The sequence below is a fragment of the Petaurus breviceps genome, unplaced genomic scaffold (genome assembly GCF_028583685.1).
Source record: "Petaurus breviceps papuanus isolate PSGF00001 unplaced genomic scaffold, PetGlider_PUasm1.0 90879, whole genome shotgun sequence".
NCBI classification, from domain to species: domain Eukaryota; kingdom Metazoa; phylum Chordata; class Mammalia; order Diprotodontia; family Petauridae; genus Petaurus; species Petaurus breviceps.
The window spans coordinates 3884939-3904362 of record NW_027187368.1 but is presented as its reverse complement, the minus strand read 5'-3'; the positions used below and the strand labels follow the sequence as shown (position 1 = coordinate 3904362).

At 37.6% G+C, this 19424-nt stretch overlaps 1 protein-coding gene across 2 annotated transcripts in view; it reads right to left on the bottom strand.

Annotated features, from left to right (window-relative positions):
* FBXW2 (F-box and WD repeat domain containing 2) overlaps positions 1-19101 on the bottom strand; it is a 31403-nt gene extending 12302 nt beyond the window's left edge. The window contains exons 1-3 of one of the 2 annotated variants that reach the window (XM_069073804.1): positions 19085-19101; positions 18863-18971; positions 12414-12923 (exon numbers count right to left, since the gene is read on the bottom strand). In XM_069073804.1, coding sequence (XP_068929905.1) covers positions 12414-12903 — 490 coding nt within the window. In that variant the 5' untranslated portion in view covers positions 12904-12923; positions 18863-18971; positions 19085-19101. Of the gene's footprint in view, positions 1-12413; positions 12924-18862; positions 18972-19084 lie in introns of those variants that run through there. The other variant, XM_069073805.1, reaches the window with a different exon arrangement.
* Between the last annotated feature and the right edge of the window lie 323 nt (positions 19102-19424).

Below are 19424 nucleotides of genomic sequence, written 5' to 3'. Positions count from 1 at the left end.
CCTCTGGTCCTCTGGAGATCTCTCCTCTAAGGCATGCTGGAATGGGTGGGGCTTCAGAGTAGCTTCTAGTGGATTTGCTTCTCCAGTTCAGGTCACTTGTAGAGGTTCCCTTTTCTATTAAAATCTCTTACAAAACAGATCTTAAAACAATCCAAGTTTGCTTTGTCAATAACCAGGTCAGGTAGTGAGAGTTAGTTCAAATCTTATAGCTCTAATAAGAACATCAAATTAGGAACCTCTAGACCAGAAAACTTACATTTTTCCATACTTTTTATTGTACCTATCCTTATCAAAATCAGGATATTTTTTGATTTGGACAATATCAACAACAAGCCGAAGGGGGAATCTAAAATCTCTATGAGCATCTGACTTGTAGAATGAGCCGTTTTGGTTATGAATTTGATATTTGCCAATGTAGTTATGTAAGCTAAAAAGTACCTTTTAAATTGACATTGATTCCACCATCATTTTAACTTCTGGTGTTCATCTATTTCATTCTTCACCTCAGATTCAAGTCCCAGAAAGGGAAGGAACTTCAGGTCATTGCTTATAATTGTCTTGTGATGTAGTTTAGCAAATTATGTTGATCTATTTAAGAAATTCAAATAACAACTGAAAAATTAGAAAATTCTGAGCCCAATTTTAAAATTTGGCATATATAATTATCTAATCTTGTTATTATTTTTTTAAAAATAAAACTGCCACCAAAACCAAAATTTTCATTCTAGCTATTTATTTCGTTATTTACTCTAGCTATCTTCTTTTAGCTGATCATTCTCTCCCCACCCACTGCCTTAACTGGATGAGATTCTGCTAAGGAACTAATAACAGAAGATGACCTCTAATACAAAAATGAATTCATTTAAAAGCTGCCAAATTATGTTCAACTCCAATAAAAGGTTCTGAATATATATAAACACATTGAGTAATCAATTATAAAACAATGCATATTGTTTATAATAAAAACTAACCATGGAGCAACTAGGTGGTACAGTGAGTAAGAGCACCAGCTCTGAGTCAAGAGGACCTGGGATCGGTTCCAGCCTCAGATACTTAACACCCACACAAAATAATTGGCCGTGTAACCTTGGGCAAGTTACTTAACCCCAAGTGCTTTAAAAAATAAATAAATAGAAACTAACCATGTTCAAATGAGTAATCCTGAGTAAAACTGAATATCTCTTTAAGAGTAACACAAGATAGACCACAAACCACTCTTCTTAAGACAACTAATTGTGCTGAAATTCTTTAACAAAGAATGGAAAACATTTGTAATATTAACTTCACTAAATAACAGAATTACATCCTGGTTTCACAAATCCTTATATCACTGACTATCCCCATACCATTGTGAGACATTAAAAGACCTTATCTTACATAGAAAGATGTAATTAGTAATGGACAGATGACAAGGACAAATTCATCTACTTTATTGTTTAGAATACAGAAAGGATTAAAATTCTAATACCTGCATCTTATTATAGTAGCTCAGAAGTGCTCTAGTCTTAGCCTATGAAATAAAGATTTAATATTGTGTTCATACTGATCACCTGCCATTATTATAGAAATTTGCCATAAAAAGAAAATAGGGACATAGCTATAGTAAGGGAAAAAATTATTCCCTAATTTCATGTTAATTCTAGGTTAAGAGTCATATAGGTAGCCAATTGTATTGAGAAAACATCATAGCTAGGCTTAAAGTCTCCAGGTGGGAAACTTTACATTCAAGAGGAAAAATACTGGGGAAATTGAGTTAGGAGAGGCCTACCTCAGCCCATGCCAAGAGTTGTTCTCCCAGCCTTTCCCATGGGAATTCCACCTGCAGTTCATAGATGTCACCCCCATAGGGTTACTGGCATCATGGAGCATTGGTTCAATAGCATTTCTTGATGATTATATCTGGAATCAGACTCAGAATAATATCAATTATAGTCCCATAAGGTCTTAAACAGCAAATTCCAATAATCATAGCTCTGGGTGGATTCAGTTATTAAGGATCACATATCATTGAGAACAAGCATTGACCATAGTCTCAAACTGAAAAAAGAAATTCATTATAAAAATCACAACTTCTCTTGCCCTGGTTAGAGAGATTTGTAATGAGAAGAAAAATCAAGGACATGAATATAACACAGAAACAGTCAAGCTCAGAATTAACCAAGTGGGAAGATTTCTCATATGGGAAGATAAATTAAGAAAGGTCAATATTAGCCTTCTTAAGGTCACCCTCCCAACTTTATTACCAGTGACAGATATCCCACTAGCCTTAGATATTAAATGTCACCCCCAACGAGTTGCTAGGATCTTTTGTGAAGCAGTTGAACAGTGGAAAAAAACCTAAAAACATTCAGGGTCCCAAAAGGCTTCACCTCAAATAGCACAGTCTCACTCATCACAGTAAGGCTGGACACAATTGTTGTCAATATTCAAGTTGTTGAAATAAATTGGCTAACAAATAAAACTTATCAGGTCTTTAAAAAATTACACAAAAGATTTTTACTTATCATTCCTTTCTACAAGTATTTCTCTTTTTCAAAAACAGTTTAAAATTTATCCTGATGAAAAAAAGATAATCATTATACATTTATGAATGTGTAATGTAATGAAGTAATATAGCTAGAAACCTAAACTGACAGATATTATCTCTTACTCAATCCTTAAAGTAAAAATAAGTCTTTAAAATTGGGAGTTTGTTAAGTTGGTTAAAATGTAACTTCAGTACAGACCATTCCAGTGGGCCTTATCATAATAACCCTTAATAACAACCAATAATCTTAAAATTTTCATAAATGATAGTCAAATAATTTTAGATGAAACTTCCTCTTTACTATAGGCAAGTACTTCAGCATATTAACAGTTGGCAAACATTTTCTTTCCCTTTAACTATTCAGTTCATAATATGACAACATCCAGATTAGAAAAGAACTATTTCTATTGAGAGGACCAATCACTGAGATTCCACAAACATATTACCTATTTTTTTTCATTCTTTCATATCCAATCAGCTGACAAGTCTTATTAATTCCACCTCCACATCTTTCAGATTTATTTCACACGATTCTCCTCGGTACACTCTACATTCCAGGGAAACTAGTCTACTTACCTGTTCTTCAAAGTTGGCATTCAATGCCTTGGCCCCATCCCCAGAATATGTTCCCTTGTTATTTTTACCTTAGAAGTCTTATCTCTCTTCAAGATTCGGCTCAGGTACCACCTTCTAAGAGAATACTTTCCTTAGTCCTCTTATTTAAGGGTTCTCAACATTTTTTTTCCATCTTGTACCATTTTGACAATCTGGTGAAGTCTATGGAGTCCCTCTCAGAATAATATTTATAAATGCATAAATAATAGCTAAAATGTATGCAGTGCTTTAAAGTTTGCAAAGCACTTTACAAATATTTTATCGTATCAAATCATCAACCCTGGAAGTCAGGTGTTGTTATAATCTCCATTTTATAGATGAGGAAACTGAGACAGATAAAAATTATATGACTTGCCCTGGGGTCACACAACTAGCAAGTGTCTGAGGCTGGATTTGAACTTAGGCTGTCCTGACTCCAAGTATATGCCAAGGAAATCAGTTAAGTTGAAATATTTTTAAAAACTAGTTCACAGACTTCATGTTAAGAATGCCTGCTCTAGAAGCAGGAGAATACAGTAACAGCAACATTGTGTGATGATCAACTATGACTAACTTAGCTCTTCTCAGCAATACAATGATCCAAGACAATTCCAAAAGACACATGACAGATGCTACCCACATCCAGAGAAAGAACTGATCGAATTTGAATACAGATCCACACATACTATTTTCACTTTATTTTTTCATGTTTTTTTTTCCTTCTGCAAAATGTAATTTTTTTTTTACAAACTCACTCTTCTTTCACAACATGACTAATATGGAAATAGGTTTTGTATATACACCCTATGTTAAATTGCTTACCATCTTAGGGAGGGGAGAGGAAAGGAATGGAGGGAGAAAATTTGGAACTAAAAATTTTATTTAGAAAATGAATATTAAAAATTATTTTTACAGGTAAATGAAAAAATAAAATACTGTAAGTTGGAGGGGGGAAAGAGATTACAATTAAAAATAAAAATGCCTGCTCTAGTTGTTAGGTTTCTCCTCTTCTTTAAATTATGTTCGATTTAATTCTCTTGTATATATAATAAATCCCACTAGTAAAATTTAAGTTCCTTAAGGGTAAGGATTATTTTTCTTTTTCTTTTTGGTATCTCCTGGTTCTTATAAGGGAAGAATAGCTTTGTAAATTGTAAAATACTCTGGGGGGTGTGTCTGTGTGAATGAGCAAGAATGAAAACAATTTGTTTCTAGTCTGGACTCAGTTCTAGCTTAAGCTGTCCCAATGTAATTCATATTTAAACTAGTTCACAGAGAAGGAAGTTATGTCGGCTTTTCTATTTGAGGACCTAAAGAAATAGAAAATGATTGTCAGAATTCAGGAAAGTTTTGTTCTGCAGTGACAAAATCTGTATATAACTACTAATTTGGCTAGATATTCCTATTTCCAGTCTCATTCCCTTCTGAAGCCATATAGAAACACTGAGCACTGGACTTCAAGTACAGATGAATTGGATTCAAGTCAACCTCAACTCCTAACAACTGTGTAACTTGGAGTATGTCACAACCTCCTAGAGAACATCAGTTCCCTCATCTGTAAAATGAGGTTGACCTATAGGCCTACACTGCAGGGCTGCTGTAGAGAGAATTCTTTCCTAAACCTTAAAGTGCAAGATAAATGTGCATTAATAAATTTTAGAATGCCAGAACTATAAGGGACCTGCTGTTGGGCAGGTATTACATTCATATTTTTGATCACCTGAAACAGGTATGTTACTACTCAATTTGGACTCTAAGAGATCACTTATTTGATAGATAAGGAAAATTGGGACCAAGAAAGGGTGACATAATTAGCCCCAAATCAAGGAGTACATGTTAGTGGGAGTGTCAAGAATGAAAGGTAGGAGCCAACTAATTCCCAGTGCAGTGGTTCTTTCTACTGCTTCATGCAGCTATATAACACAAAACTGATTCATCTGCAGAGATAACACAATAAATCAATTATTTTAAATATTCTGGACACACAATAAATGAGATGACTGGTTTTACAAAAGTCAGAAATTAAAAAAAATTAAATATCTTATAAATCTCATTCTATTTTGAAAGCACAATGCAAATACTACTTCAATACTAATAAAAATATTTTTAAATGCTATAACATAACCAAGAAAAAGCAGAGAACATAAATAAAAGCAAACCAATGTAGCAGACCTAACATAAAATACCTCCAAGGTTCACTTAACACTAAGATGGGGATCTGGGCCTAAAAATACCTAGGATTCTACTATCAACTAAACAATTATGACCTAGGAAGTAGAAGAAGCCTATTTCTTTTAATTTGCTCTGTATCCCTACTAATTAGCACTAGACTGTTAACTAGTCATTTCTGGAAGTGTCCACAATAGTCATGGTGAAAACTCCTTAGCTGTCACTGAGTGACAAGACAAAATGCATACAAGTATTATTTTAAAACACACAACTGGTAGTCACTAGCGCCAGACAACTGTTGAATACTTATCCCATTCAGATTTTTCTTCATTTGAAACACTCAAGCATATTACTCAATGTGCACATCTGACATACTACCCGGATAAAAGCCATCCCCTCCTCTTACCAACCCCTCTGCCAAAACCAGAAAAAGAACAGATTTAAATCTTAAAACTTAGAGCTAGGACAGACCTTAGAGATCTCCAAGTCAAGGGGCAGCTAGGTGGCACAGTGAATAGAGAACCGGCCCTGGAGTCAGGAGGACCTGAGTTCAAATCCAGCCTCAGACACTTAACACAAAAACTAGCCATGTGACCTTGGGCAAGTCACTTAACCCCAACTGCCCTCCAAAAAGCAAAAAAAAAAAAAAAAAAAAAAAAAAAAAAGCTACCCCAAGTTCAGGCAGTTACTAAGTGGCATAATCAACATCTGAACCCAACCTTCTGGTAGAAAATCTAGTGTTACTGTTTCTATTCCACCATATTAGTATGCTCTAGCAGCACAGAAATCAAACCAGTAAATCAAAAACAACTGAAATTTATATTAGCTCATTTGGTTAGACAAGGCTTATTTAACTGAGTCACGACCCCATATAGAGTCTCAAAAAATTTGGCAACAGTAAAAGTTTTCTGAACATGCAACAATCAAAAATTAATTAAAAATCAAATGCAAAATAAATCCAAGGTGTTTCTGACAGCATTAGCCAGTGTTTGTTTCATTGCCCAACTTCACCAAAGCCTAGGTTCGGAACACAAAGCATGCACACTTTGCACTACACATGCCAACAAAAGTGCAGAAATTCAAAAAGGGGTCAAAGTGGAAAAAGTTTAAGAAGCCCTGGGTTAGAGTGTAATGCTAGTAAATATAACACATTTCTGTGGCACTTAAAGTTTATAAAGCATATTGTTCACAACGGATTGTTGAGGACAGTCATACACGAATTATTACTACCTTTTCATAACCCAGGAAATTGATTCAGAAACGTTAAGAATAGTCATAATAACATATAGAGCACTTTAATTTTGCATACCTAACTTCATTCACTCCTCACAACAATTCTGTATGGTAAGTACTAGGAGTGCAATCATCCTCATTTTACACAAGAAAACCTTGGTTCAGAGAAGTTAAATGACCAACCCATGGTCAAATCTGCCAGAAATAGGATTTGAATCTAATTATTCCTGACACAGTTCAGCTTTTCATCCACTTTATCCCACTGCTTGTCTTAATGAATCATCAGTATTAAATATTGACTTACATAGTCACAGAGCTAGTCAATAGCAGAGCTTGGACTCAAACCCAGGTCTTTCAACTACAAATCCAAGGCCTTTTTCACTACAAATGCCGTCTCAATGACAATGAAGTTCCATGTAGCTCTGTCCCACCATCAAACTGAGCCCCTCCTATTCAAAAACTGCCTGCCATTGGTCATAAGAATGTCGGCATATCTGTCCATATCCATTAATACTATAAAAGAAAAGTCATTCAGAATATATGCTCTCCTGATGGTGAATTTGTGTCATGATTTTGTTATAAAAGGCAGCATTATTACATTTGAGAAATCAGACTTTTTAGATAAGACACCAAGTCAGCATGTTCCTTCAATCAAGGGACCCATTTCTATAAAATGGTTTAAAAATCCTACCATTTGCTAACCTTCCTTCATTCACTCATTTCACAAAAAAATAACACCTACAAGTAAGAGAACTGGGCTAGGAACGGGAAGAGAGGTAAATGTACATAAAACATGGAGCTTACAATCTAGGAGAAGGCAGCTAGATGGCTCAGTGGATAGAGCACTGGGCCTGGAATAAGGAAGACCTAAGTTCAAATCCAGACTCAGACACTTACTAGCTTTGTGACCCTGGCAAGTCACTTAACTCTGCCTCAGTTCCTCATCTATAAAATAAGCTGGAGAAAGAAATGGCAAACTACTCTAGTATCTTTGCCAAGAAAATCCCAAATGGTGTCACAAAAAGTCAGACATGACCGGAAAAAAAAACAAAAAAAGACAATGGAGAGAGGAAGGAAGGGAGAGAAAGAGCAGAAGATATTCTGGTTTTATTTTTAGGATCAGGAGGACTAGGAAGCCTCTCTGGGTTAAACTTTTGTGCCGCTGATCCCCTTTGGAATTCTCATAAAACCTATGCACATCTCCGCACATGTGTGCACCCTTCTATCCCCACCCTGGCCCCAAAGAATGTTTTAAAGTGCATGAAATACATAGGATTACAAATAAAACCAATTATACTAAAAGTTTTATGGGAATAAGTGTGTGTGTGTGTGTGTGTATGTGTGTGTGTATTTTTTAAGTTCACAAGCCCAAGGTTTAAGAATCTCCGTTCTATGCCTTGGATTAACAGAAGAGTTTTGGGAAAGGTCAAACATTCTTTATCATTTATTACTGCAGTATCCTTATAGAACCATGAAAAAGCATAGTCATATAAAGCGATACTTTAATGTGGTACAGAAATGCTACTGCTAGCTATACCCTAAATACTTTTCTTTCTAATGAATGCACGCTACATTAAATACTCCCAATATGCTTTTTTTTAAGCAATTGGGGTTAAGTAACTTGCTCAAGATTACACCGCCAGTTATTTCTGGGTGTGGTGCTACCGTGTTTCCCCGATAATAAGACCTATCCTGAAAATAAGCTCTCCCCTTACTGTGTAAGATTCCTCTAAAATAAGCCCTCCCCCCAAAATAAGCCCTATTGAGATTGCTACTGTAGTGAAGGTGATCGCCTGCGCTACATGCTACATTACGGTACCCTCTGTATGCACCGTCCCCCCCCCCCGTGAAACGCACACCACGCTCCGAGCTGCATCCAATCAGAGCTGCAGCAGTGAGCTCATCATCCTGTTCTTCCCCAGTGATTTGCTTGCTGGCGCCATTGAGAGCAGTGCCGCGGAGGAGAGCTGAGGCAGGACAACGTAAGCGCTCCCCTGAAAATAAGCCCTCTGGTGTTTTTCTTTCCAAAAAAATTAATAAGACAGTGTCTTATTATCGGGGAAACACGGATAAGTACCTGAGCCCAGATTTGATCCCAGGTCATCCCGACTCTGGGGCTGGTGCTCTTACTCACTGTGCCACCTGGCCGCCCCCCCCCCCATATGCTTTTTAAAATTTCAATACTCAGCCAGCTTCCTAAAATATTTTGTCAGTGTCTTCTGTGACTTTTCAAAGTGTGTGATATATGAAAAAATGCTCTACTATCAATAATTAGAGAAATGCAATTCTAAACAACTATGAGGTACCACAACATATCCATCAGATTGGCTAATATGACAGAAAAGGAAAATGACAGATGTTGAAGAAGATGTGAGATAACTGGGACACTAATGCACTGTTGATGGAGTTGTGCACTGATCCAACCATCCTGGAGAGCATTCTGGAATTATGCCCAAAGGGCAATCAAATTGTGCATACCCTTTGATCTAGTAATACCACTACTAGGTCTGTATCCCAAAGAGATCATATAAAGGCAGAAAGAACCCAAACGTACAAAAATATTTTTAGCAGTCCTTTTTGTGATGGCAAAGGAATTGGAAATGGTGAGCAGGCAGATTTCAGAAAAACCTGGAAGGGCTTACATGAACTGATGCTCAGTGAAGTGAGCAGAACCAGGAGAACATTGTGCACATAGTAACAGCGATGTTGTATGAGGCTCAGCGATAACAGACTTAGCTCTTCTCAGCAATACAGTGATCTAAAACAATTCTAAAAGACTCATAACAGAAAAATGCAACCCACATCCAGAGAAAGTACTATGGAATCTGAATATAGATCGAAGCATACTATTTCATTTTTGGGGGGGGGCCTCATGGTTTTTCCCTTTGGTTCTGTTTCTTCTTTCAGATGATTAATGTGGAAACAGGTTTAACATGACTGTACATGTATAACCTATATCAAATTGCTTGCCATCTTGGGGAGAGAGGAGGGAGAAAAATTTGGAACTCAAAACCTTATTTAAAGAAAATCAATGTCGAAAACTATCTTTACATGTAATTGGAAAAATAAAATCCTATTTATGAAAAAAAAGTGCATGATAAACTGGTTCACTGAAACAAATGGAAGCTTAAATAATAAGAATTTTAATTTGCTTTAAAATTCCACACCTCTCTCTTTTTTCTCCACCTCATCACTATTAACCTCCTGTGCTCTCTGCCCAGGTTTCTTATTAATACAGCTGATCACTTGTCATGTCCTGCTCTCTACATTAGCCCTTTAGCAATACTGCTCAATAGCATATAAAGTTTAACAATATTTGATGCTCCACCACAGATGTAAGTCATGCAGACCCACAGTTTTTTTTTTTTCCTGTCCAAAAAGATAGGAGTGATACAGTGGAAAGAGCAACTTTGGAATAGAAGGCCTGGGCTGAAATCCTGGCTTGACCTTGTACTAGTCATGTGAACTTCAGCAAGTCTACCTCTTTAAGCCTCAGTTTCCTCATTTGTAAAACAAGAAGGTTGACCTGGATGAACTTTAAGGTCCTTTCCAGGTTTAAGTATGAGCATATGAATTAAAAAAGTCTACACAGATAGCCATAACACATAAAAACACATTAAAGTACAACAGAGGGATAAAAAAAAATATTAAAAGAGCTACTTTATATCTATATGAAGAATACTGTAGCTGAAAGAAGGATCAGGGAAGGCTCCATGGCATATGAGATGGGCAGGAATTCAACATACAAAGAAAGAAAGGGAGGCTATTTCAGGCAAAGTCAAGGGTAAGCAAGGCACAGAGGGGGAAAGTACAGGCAGGGCATGTTCTCTAGCCAGAGAGCAGTCCAGTTTGATTCAAGAGATCGCTCCAAGGGAAATAATCTGATATTCAATAGTGCATCACAAAGAAGAGGTCCTTGAATGCCAGGCAAAAAATAAGAGATTAAACACCAGGCATTGAGATTTTTTTTAAGCACACAATAATGACATGACCAAACAGGAACATGAAACTGTCATGGGAGGGATATTAAAGATGTGTTGGAGGAGAAAAGAGAAGTGGAAAAATCCTACTTTTTATCCTCTAATCCCTCTTCCTAGCAGACATGGAAGAGAGCTGCTAGCCCTGAAAAAGTGCTTTAGAAATAACTGAGGCCCATTTTTCTCATGAAGCAACTCAACAAACATTTATCAAGCATCTGGTGGGGGAGAGCACTGGACCAGGCCTTGAGAGAGATAAACTTCTTAGCTAAGTCACAAGAAGGTTAAATTAATTGTTCAAAGTTAAGGAACCACAGAATATCAGATTTGAAAGGGACCACCTCAGTAGTCATCTTAGTCCAACTCATACATACCCTAAAAGAATCTCCTCTATAACACCCAAATCTTTTCTTGAAGACCTAAGATTGAGAGAATCCATTACCTCCCAAAGCAGCTCATGTTTTTTTATATCTCTGTATTACATGAAAGTTTTTATTTGCATCAAGCCTGAATTTGCCTCTTTGCAACTTCCCAATCATTACTACCACTTCTGCCTTCTAAGGCCAAAAAGAACAAAATAAGTTATCATGGTTCAATGCAAAGAGGAATGGTTGAGTCAGAAGACGTAGGTACAAATCTCATTTCTGCCACTTAATCCTGGTGTGACCTTCCATAAGTTACTTCATCTCTCTGGGTCTCAGTTTTCTCATCTATAAAGTGAGATTAGACTATATCAAAGTTCTTGGTCTTTTGTGTCATGGATGCCTTTGGTCATGTGGCAAAGCAGATAGATCCTTCTTAAAACATTTTTAAAATGCATAAAATAGAGTACAAGGTATTAGAAAGGAAACCAATTATAAGGAAATACAGTTATCAGAATCTTTTTTTTTTTTAAGCAATTGGGGTTGAGTAACTTGCTCAGGGTTACACGGCCAGTTATTTCTGGGTGTGGTGCTAAGTATCTGAGTCCGGATTCCATCCCCAGGTCATCCTGACACTGGAGCCGGTGCTCTTACTCGCTGTGCTACCTGGCCGCCCCAGTTATCAAAATCTTAAGAAACAAGTTAATGGAACCCAGGTTAATAATCCTGGACAAAATGGCCTCTCTTCCAATTCTACACCTCTAATTTCTAATCCTAAAATCTACTCTCTCTTCCATAAAATAACCTTGTAAGTACCTTTCAGGCTTTAGCCTTCTCTTCTCTTCTCCCAGTTAAATATCCCCAGTTCCTCCAACTAATCTAATATCACAGATTCAAATACCACCATCTTAGTTACCCTCACCTGGATCATCTCCATTTTATTTAGTCCTTCCTAAAACATGTTACTAAAAACAATACTCTACGTGTTGTTTGCCAAAGGCAGAATACAGGGGGATAAATGACATCCCTATTGCTTCATGAAATACCTTAATGCAGCTCAAGATCAAATCTGCTTTTTTTTTCCCGGTTTCCAACTCCCAGGCTGACTGATAATGAGCTTGTGCTTCATTTGGACTCCCAGATTAAAAAAAAAAATTTGATATCTAACCATGTCTCCCCCATATGGCAAATTTGAAGTCAATTTCTTGAACCCATATGTCACAAAGCTATTTAAGTGAAGTCCTGTACTACTTCCACTAACCAGCATAAGAAGAGTTAGGTAATAACTTAGCTTCCATTTCGTTTACTGTCAGAACTCAACAATTTCTAAAGATTTCTACTCATAAGAATGGGGTGAGGGAGAGGAGAAATGGTAGATATTTTTCTTTTTTCCTCTAGCAAGAGGTCATAGTAGCAAAAGAACAAAATAGGGGAAAATTTCTACATCTGTAAACCACAATTTTGAGGAAGATTACTTGAAAAGCTACACTGTTAACAGAGCAAAGGAAAATAGAATTGCAATCATACTTATTGAATCGCTGAATTTCCTACCTGTACAGAGCAGTCCATCCTTGTAGTAAAGTGCATATACTCTGGCACTGTGTCCAATTAACGATGAGGTCTCAAAGGCTTCATGGTCCTTCAATTGCTTCATTCTCAAAATTGCCTTCAAATAAACTTTCTTCCAATGCAAAGCGTCCTGAACGGAATCATCTATCTGCCAGCCCAAGTTTCTACAGGCAGTCTGCCATACTTCTGTACAGGCACTTATAACCTTATTCCACTGCTTAGAGACGAGGCAACATGTGAGTAAGGTCTGAGGATCGAGCCATTTTAACAAATAAAAACTGAGTTCCAGGGGAAGAAGTTTGAGGAAGTCTCGCTTGAGCAGAGTCTCTAGGTTATTGGAGAGATGCCTGAGCTGGATTGCTCCACTCAGACTAATCAGGTGATCCAGACTTTCATTTTTCTGCAAGTCCGTCAGAGAAAGAAATGTAACAGAAATGTTATCAAGCCATGTCTCAAAGTCCTTTCTCTCCATAAGGTTATGGAAAAATTTACCTGTGGCACATCAAAATATTGTATTAGTTCTGCTCAAAAAGACAGTACAAGTATGAATGCTAAAAAAAAAAATTATAGATTAGTATCAACTTTGGCATTATTTTATCATGTTAAACAGTTAATATGTTACATTTTTATAGTTAATGCACCATAAATATCTTACAGTTATCTCCATGCATGGAAAATACTTTATAATCATTTTAACAAAATACGACTTTAAAAATAGCAGTCGCTATAACTTCCTCTACCATTATGAGACTAACACATGCCACATGCATCTTCAATGTAAAAAATTTATAGTTCACTTATTCCATTATTACCAAACAGTTCTAGCCTGAAACGTATTACCTGAATAAAAGAACACTTGGAAAATGTTTCAAAATTTAATTTACTTAATGGCATGGCATAACAATCACAAATATTTTAAATCCTTTCACACTAGATGCAGATGCTAAAATCTCAAAAGGTGATGATTACCAAGAACATTATTACTAACGTCTTCAGAAAGAGTGTTAAAGCAACAAGGGCCAGACCCATAACCATACTAGTAGAAACACCCTGCACCAACTCAATACAAGTGAACAATTATTTGAGGCAGGAAATATGTACTAAATTAAGTACAAAGGAGGAAAAATGTATACAATACGACCCCTAGGTATTCCAAACCTCAGGGTCCTAGTCTGTTAAGGGCATTACTATCTTTCTATAGCGTGATGTCTACTCATAGTCTCCAGTGAATAAAATCCCCTCAGTCACAGTTCAGTATTTTTAGTGGAACTGTAGATAAGTAGGGCATATTCTGCAAAAAGTTCTAGTGTAAAATAACACTGTCTGGAGTTGCCTATGAATTTATGTAACCAAATAACGACTTTCCCCCTTCTGAGAAAGAAAAGCTGCTCAGAGGATAGCTAGACAGTCAAAAAAAGTAATTAGAAGTTAAATATGAAAGTACCCTCTAAATCACTAGACAAATATACCAAAGAATGAACAAAGAGTGGTAAGGAAAACAGAATATTCTTTGCCCAAATCTGACTATTGATTTTTCCCTAACTTTAGCCCTATTATTCATGAAAATATGAAATCTCTTATGTGCAAGCTAGGTGGAAAAACAGCTTTCACTGAATACCACAGTTCTTTTATGGGGGAAAAAAGGACCAAACACAACTTATAAATGTACTCCCTTAGCTTGATTAAACAATATTAATCATGTTCATTAGGATTATTTTCCTAGCAGAGCAGGAAGAGTAGTAGACAAAAGGAAGTCTGAATAATTAACAGGAGCAACCCAACAGTTTCAAGTCACTATAAAACAAACATAATCTATCAGAAAGCCTAAAAAGCATAGGATACACAAAAGGTCTTAGATATATGTTCATAATATCAAGGAGATAGCCCTTGTCACTTTCTAGCTGTGTGACCCTAGGGTAAGTCACTTGTCTCTAATACTGATTTCTTATCTACCAAATGAGAAAACAGAACTAGATAATATCTAAGACCCCTTCTAGCTCTAACACTGTGATACTTAGCAGTCCACCATAGGTTTTCATTGGTTTGCTCATACTTATAGTTATCACAGGTGAGCTTCCTAGTCCCTTTCCATCTCTTAACCTGTCTCGACTCAAAAATCTCCAGTTCTTACATTTTTAATCACTCTAAGTCAGAAAGAAAAACAAATTTCTATCAAATGCCAAAACAATCAGTCAATTCCGTGGGGGAAAAATCTGTCTAATGTTTGGCACAATGTAAACAAAAGGTGCTGACAGATTTCTTTCCTCTACCTTGTCTTCTCACTCCACTCTTTTTTATCCCCAGCTGTTTAGGTATCCTACAGATTTGGCCTCTTATTTACTCCCAATTAAAATGTAATGGAGGTAAATAAAGTCACAACAGTACAAAAATACTGAGAGTTCTAAAAACTGCAGCAGTTGCAGGCAATATTGGTCACACTAAATACTGCACTAGTTCATGTGGTAGTAATGGTTATCTTGTCATTTTGTTTTATTTTGAAACAAAAGTAAGGTTTACTTTTTCAAAAGTCACTGACATATGCTATACTGCAAGAGGCAATGTGATATGGCAGATAGTACTAGACTTAGAATCTGGAAATTTGGGTTCTAGAACTATGCCACTAATGAGTTGGACAAATTTGAGTGACTCAGTTCCCCTTCATGCGTTTTATTCTCCTAATCAATAAAATAGTCCATACTACCCTCCTGGCTATAAGAATCAAATAAGATAATGTACCTACATTGCTTTGAAAACCTAAAGTATCATATAAATGTGAACCATTATATTATAAATGCCTTGATTTATAATGGCTGGATACTGGTTTTAATTCCTGTTAAACACATTTTCTCAATGCCCTAGTAAAGAATTCCCAGGATTACACCATTCATAATCATTAATCAGTGTTTCCTACCTAAAGCTAAATTAATCTGAGCATGATTTCACTGAAAAGTACTAGGAGACGCCAACCAATGAATACTTAAAATAGAGATTCACAAACTTATCCTGACCTTGACAATAAAACGACTCAATTACTACCCTTATATAAGGACCAACCTTCACGCAGCTCCTAGTTTCCTACTAACAGTCAACTAGAAGTAATTGCTTCTTCTACTTAACAGAAATAAGTTAATTCTCAGATGTCCAGAGTTTAATTATACCTTACTGTGTCAAAAGATACTTTTTCATTCAGCTACTCACAGAATATATCATTTTACAGGTAAGTACCAAAATCTTAATATATTTAAGGCTGAAAATGAACCTTGTCTTAAACTTTTTAAGTGATTCCAGGTTACCAAATGGATTATACTGAAATTCTTTTGATTGGACACTCTAAGCTGCATTCTTCTAAAAACAAGAAAATTTTAAAATGTCAAAGACAAACTACTATATGTTGCTTTAACATGAACTTCAATGTTCTGGGGGACAAGATAATAGGAACCCACAGGTAGCTAATTTAATTGGTGCCAATGAATGGGACCAGGAACAACTGGTCCTCTCAAAGGCACTTTTATCTCTCTTCCTTTCCTTCCTTTTTTTAAATTCTATATTCCCCCTCAATTTAAAAGAACATTTACTAAGCGTCCATTATATGCATAAAATTGTGCTAAACACATAATACTCTGACCCTGCCCTGCCATTTGTCCCCACATGGGAATAGCTTGGTGGTAGAAGTGGTATTAAACATGTGAAGAAATCAGACAAGCTATATTCTAGTATTCTGGATCTGTGATTTCCTACCTCTGATGCTCACCTTCTGAAGGTGAAAATCCAAAGTGCTTTATAAACTGTTTAGTGCTATCAAATTATTAAAGATCACAGTGCTCTGAAGAACTAGATATTGACAAGGATCTTTAGACATTTAAAAAGAGGCCCTAGATTTCTAAAATACAACAGGGTATGTGGAAAGAGCTAAGTCTGAGTCAAAGAGGGCCTAGATTCAAATCCAGGCATTTTCATTTATTGACCATGCAATTTTGAGCTCTCTGAGTCTTGGTTTCCTAATCTGTAAAATGAAGGGGGTTGGGCCTGGTGACTTCTAAGGGTCCTTCGGGCTTGAAATCTATGGTCCTTCAGCAAGCTTTCTATTTCCTAAAGAATAAAGTTCAAACTCCTTAGTGTAGAATTCAAACACTTTCCATAATCCGGACCTAAAATAAACACTCTTGTGCCCATATCTGGTCATCTCATCCCCAATTAAAAAAATCTTGCGTAACTTCCTACTGCCTGGCCAAAGAAGTTTAAACTCCTCTGCTTGACATCTAAGATTCTGCATCTTGCCATTTTTATCAGTTTACCCTCCTTTATGCACTCTAAGTTCCAACCAAAGTGACCCCTGAACAAAACTTGTGTTTCCCTTTTCTGTGCCTTTGCTTATGCTGTTTACTATGTTTACTAGCCCACTTTACCCACTATGAGTTGTCATCCTAACATACTAAAAGTCCAATTCAAATGCCACTTTTTCCATGACCTGACCCGCATGTTGTTAACCTTCTCCAAAAATGTAACATTTTTTGCAACTTTCTAAGGCATTTTTTTCTGGACCTATGATTTCATTTGTATATGGAACTTCCAAAGAAGAAATTCCATCACAAATGCAGAATGGCACCGTCTTGCAATTTGTAGTCTTAGAGAATAGCCTGGGGCACTGAGATAGAAAGTAGCTTGCCTAGGACCACAGCCAGTATGTATCAGAGTCAGAACCTGAACCCAGTGCTTCTTGATTTCAAAGACAGCTCTCTAGCCACTACACCAAGCTGCCTCTCACCAAAGGTATTACCAATTTCCCCTGAAATTTTTGTTGCATGTTACAGATATCACTGATATCTATATTGGTATTTTATCATCCACTAAAATATAAATACCACAAGGGCAGAGACCACTTCTTACCTAAACTTCGTATCTCTCCAAACACCTAACAATGCTCTCTTGCACTACCTGAGGCTCAGGGCTGTAAGGAAAGTTTTTTGCAAACCTTAAAGTACTATAAAGATGGTAGATACTATTATTACATCTTCTACTACAAATGCCACCTTCCACGTGGAGTCTTTCCTGTTCTCCCTAACTGCTAGTGCCTCTCCCTACCCCATCTCATATTGATTTTACATATACTACAATATGCTGTTTCTCCTGACAGCACATAAGCTTCTCAAGGGAGGGACTATATCATTTTTCTTCTTATCCTTCCCTAGCACAGCACCAGGCATAATAGGTGAATAATAAATGACTCAATGTTTTAAAGTAGCCTTATCACTAAGGTAATTTACTAAACATGTGGATTAGGCTCCACATCAACAGTAGGAAAACTTTCTAAGAATTATGCCAAAAAGAATTAGTTAAAAAATAGATGCTTTAGGAGAAAGTGAATTAACTCCCTTTCATGGCATAGTGCTTAGAGTGCCCAATTAGAGTAAGAAGCCTGGACTCAAATAATCACACTACCAATTAACACCTGAATGACCTTGGGTAAGTCACAATTATCTAATTATGTTCCTTCACAAATAATATGGAAATAATACTACTCATAGTACTTCACTAATAAGATTATAAAGTAAGTACTTTATAGGTTTGTTATAACTGCAACAGATATAGAAGAACTGGGTGAAACTGAAACAGGTGTCCCCTGACTACTCTAAGGATCTATGCATGTGATGGTCACAGATATACTTTAGAAATAACCATATAGATGTGAAAAACCTCATGGCAGTATGGTGTAGTCAGGGAGTTGGACTTAACGACTTAGGTGCAAATCCTAGTTGTCAAACTACTAGCCATAGGAACACAGGCACGTCATTTAAATTTCTGTGCTTAAGTTTCCTCACTTAATACTAGAGGATTGTTATGAGGCTCAAATATAAATAAATGTGTGTGTAAAATTATTCCCAAACTGCAAAGAGCGATGTAAATGTCAATTATTACTGGTAGCGTTACGATTTGGTAAAGAGCAGTAGACTGAAAGAAAAGGGACTTGTCTGAGAACCTGGGGTCCTACTGCTTGCTAGCTTCATGATCTTGGGCAAAACCCAGCTTCTGGTTTCTTAATTAGGTTTGTGAATTTAGGCAAGTCAATCTTAAATGATTTCATTTCTCTGAATTTCCATTTCATCACCTGCAAAATGGGTTAATACCGGTCCTACCTACAGCACAAGATTACAGTAAACTCTGGGGGCCTTTAAATGCTTTATAAATAGGGGCAACAATTGCTATCGCGACGAAGATTTCTGAGGAGAGCTCCCATGAGGAGCGGATGCGGCTGTCAGGGCTCAGAAGTTGGACTGGCCGAAACAGCTGGACGAGAGGAAAAGGCGGGGCAGGAGGGAAGGAGAGGAAGCCTCCCTCGGACACCGCCCCCCCATATACACTCCTTCCCCCCCCCCCCCACCCCACCCCCGCTCCATACCCCGCGCGCGCAGCTTCCCGCCCCGGGCACTTACCTGAGGGCGCGCTCCGGGACCCGGGGCCTCGGGACGGACACACGCCGCCTGGGTGCCCGCGGGCCGGCGGAGCCTCGCAGCGGCCGGGCCCCTTCGGCAGCCATGGCGCCTGGACAAGGAGATACAAAGACACACAGTAGGTCAGACGGGCACGGGTTCTCTTCTTCCCCTCCTCCGGCTGCCCCAGCCGTCCCTAACCCAAGCAGCCCCCGCCCCACACACCGACTCGCGGCCGCCACTTGGGTTCCGCAGGCTCGGAGGGGAGCGGCTTCCGGCGCCGCAGTACGTCATCTCCGTGCGCCCAGCCCGTCCCCGGGAACTGACGATTTAGGTAGGGGAAGGGCGAAAGGAGGAAAGACTATCCGGAAGTACCCCCGAGAGTATTTCCTCCACTTCTCCAGGAGTGCGAATGAAGCATGCGTAGTAGCCCCCGAAATAGACATGCTTGCTACCCCGCACCTGTCTCTAGGGCTAGAGTTGATAGAAAACGTGTTAAAACTGACAGATGTGTCAACAAGAAACGTAATAAAAATCCCTCTAGGCAGAAGTGTCAGGATGCGCT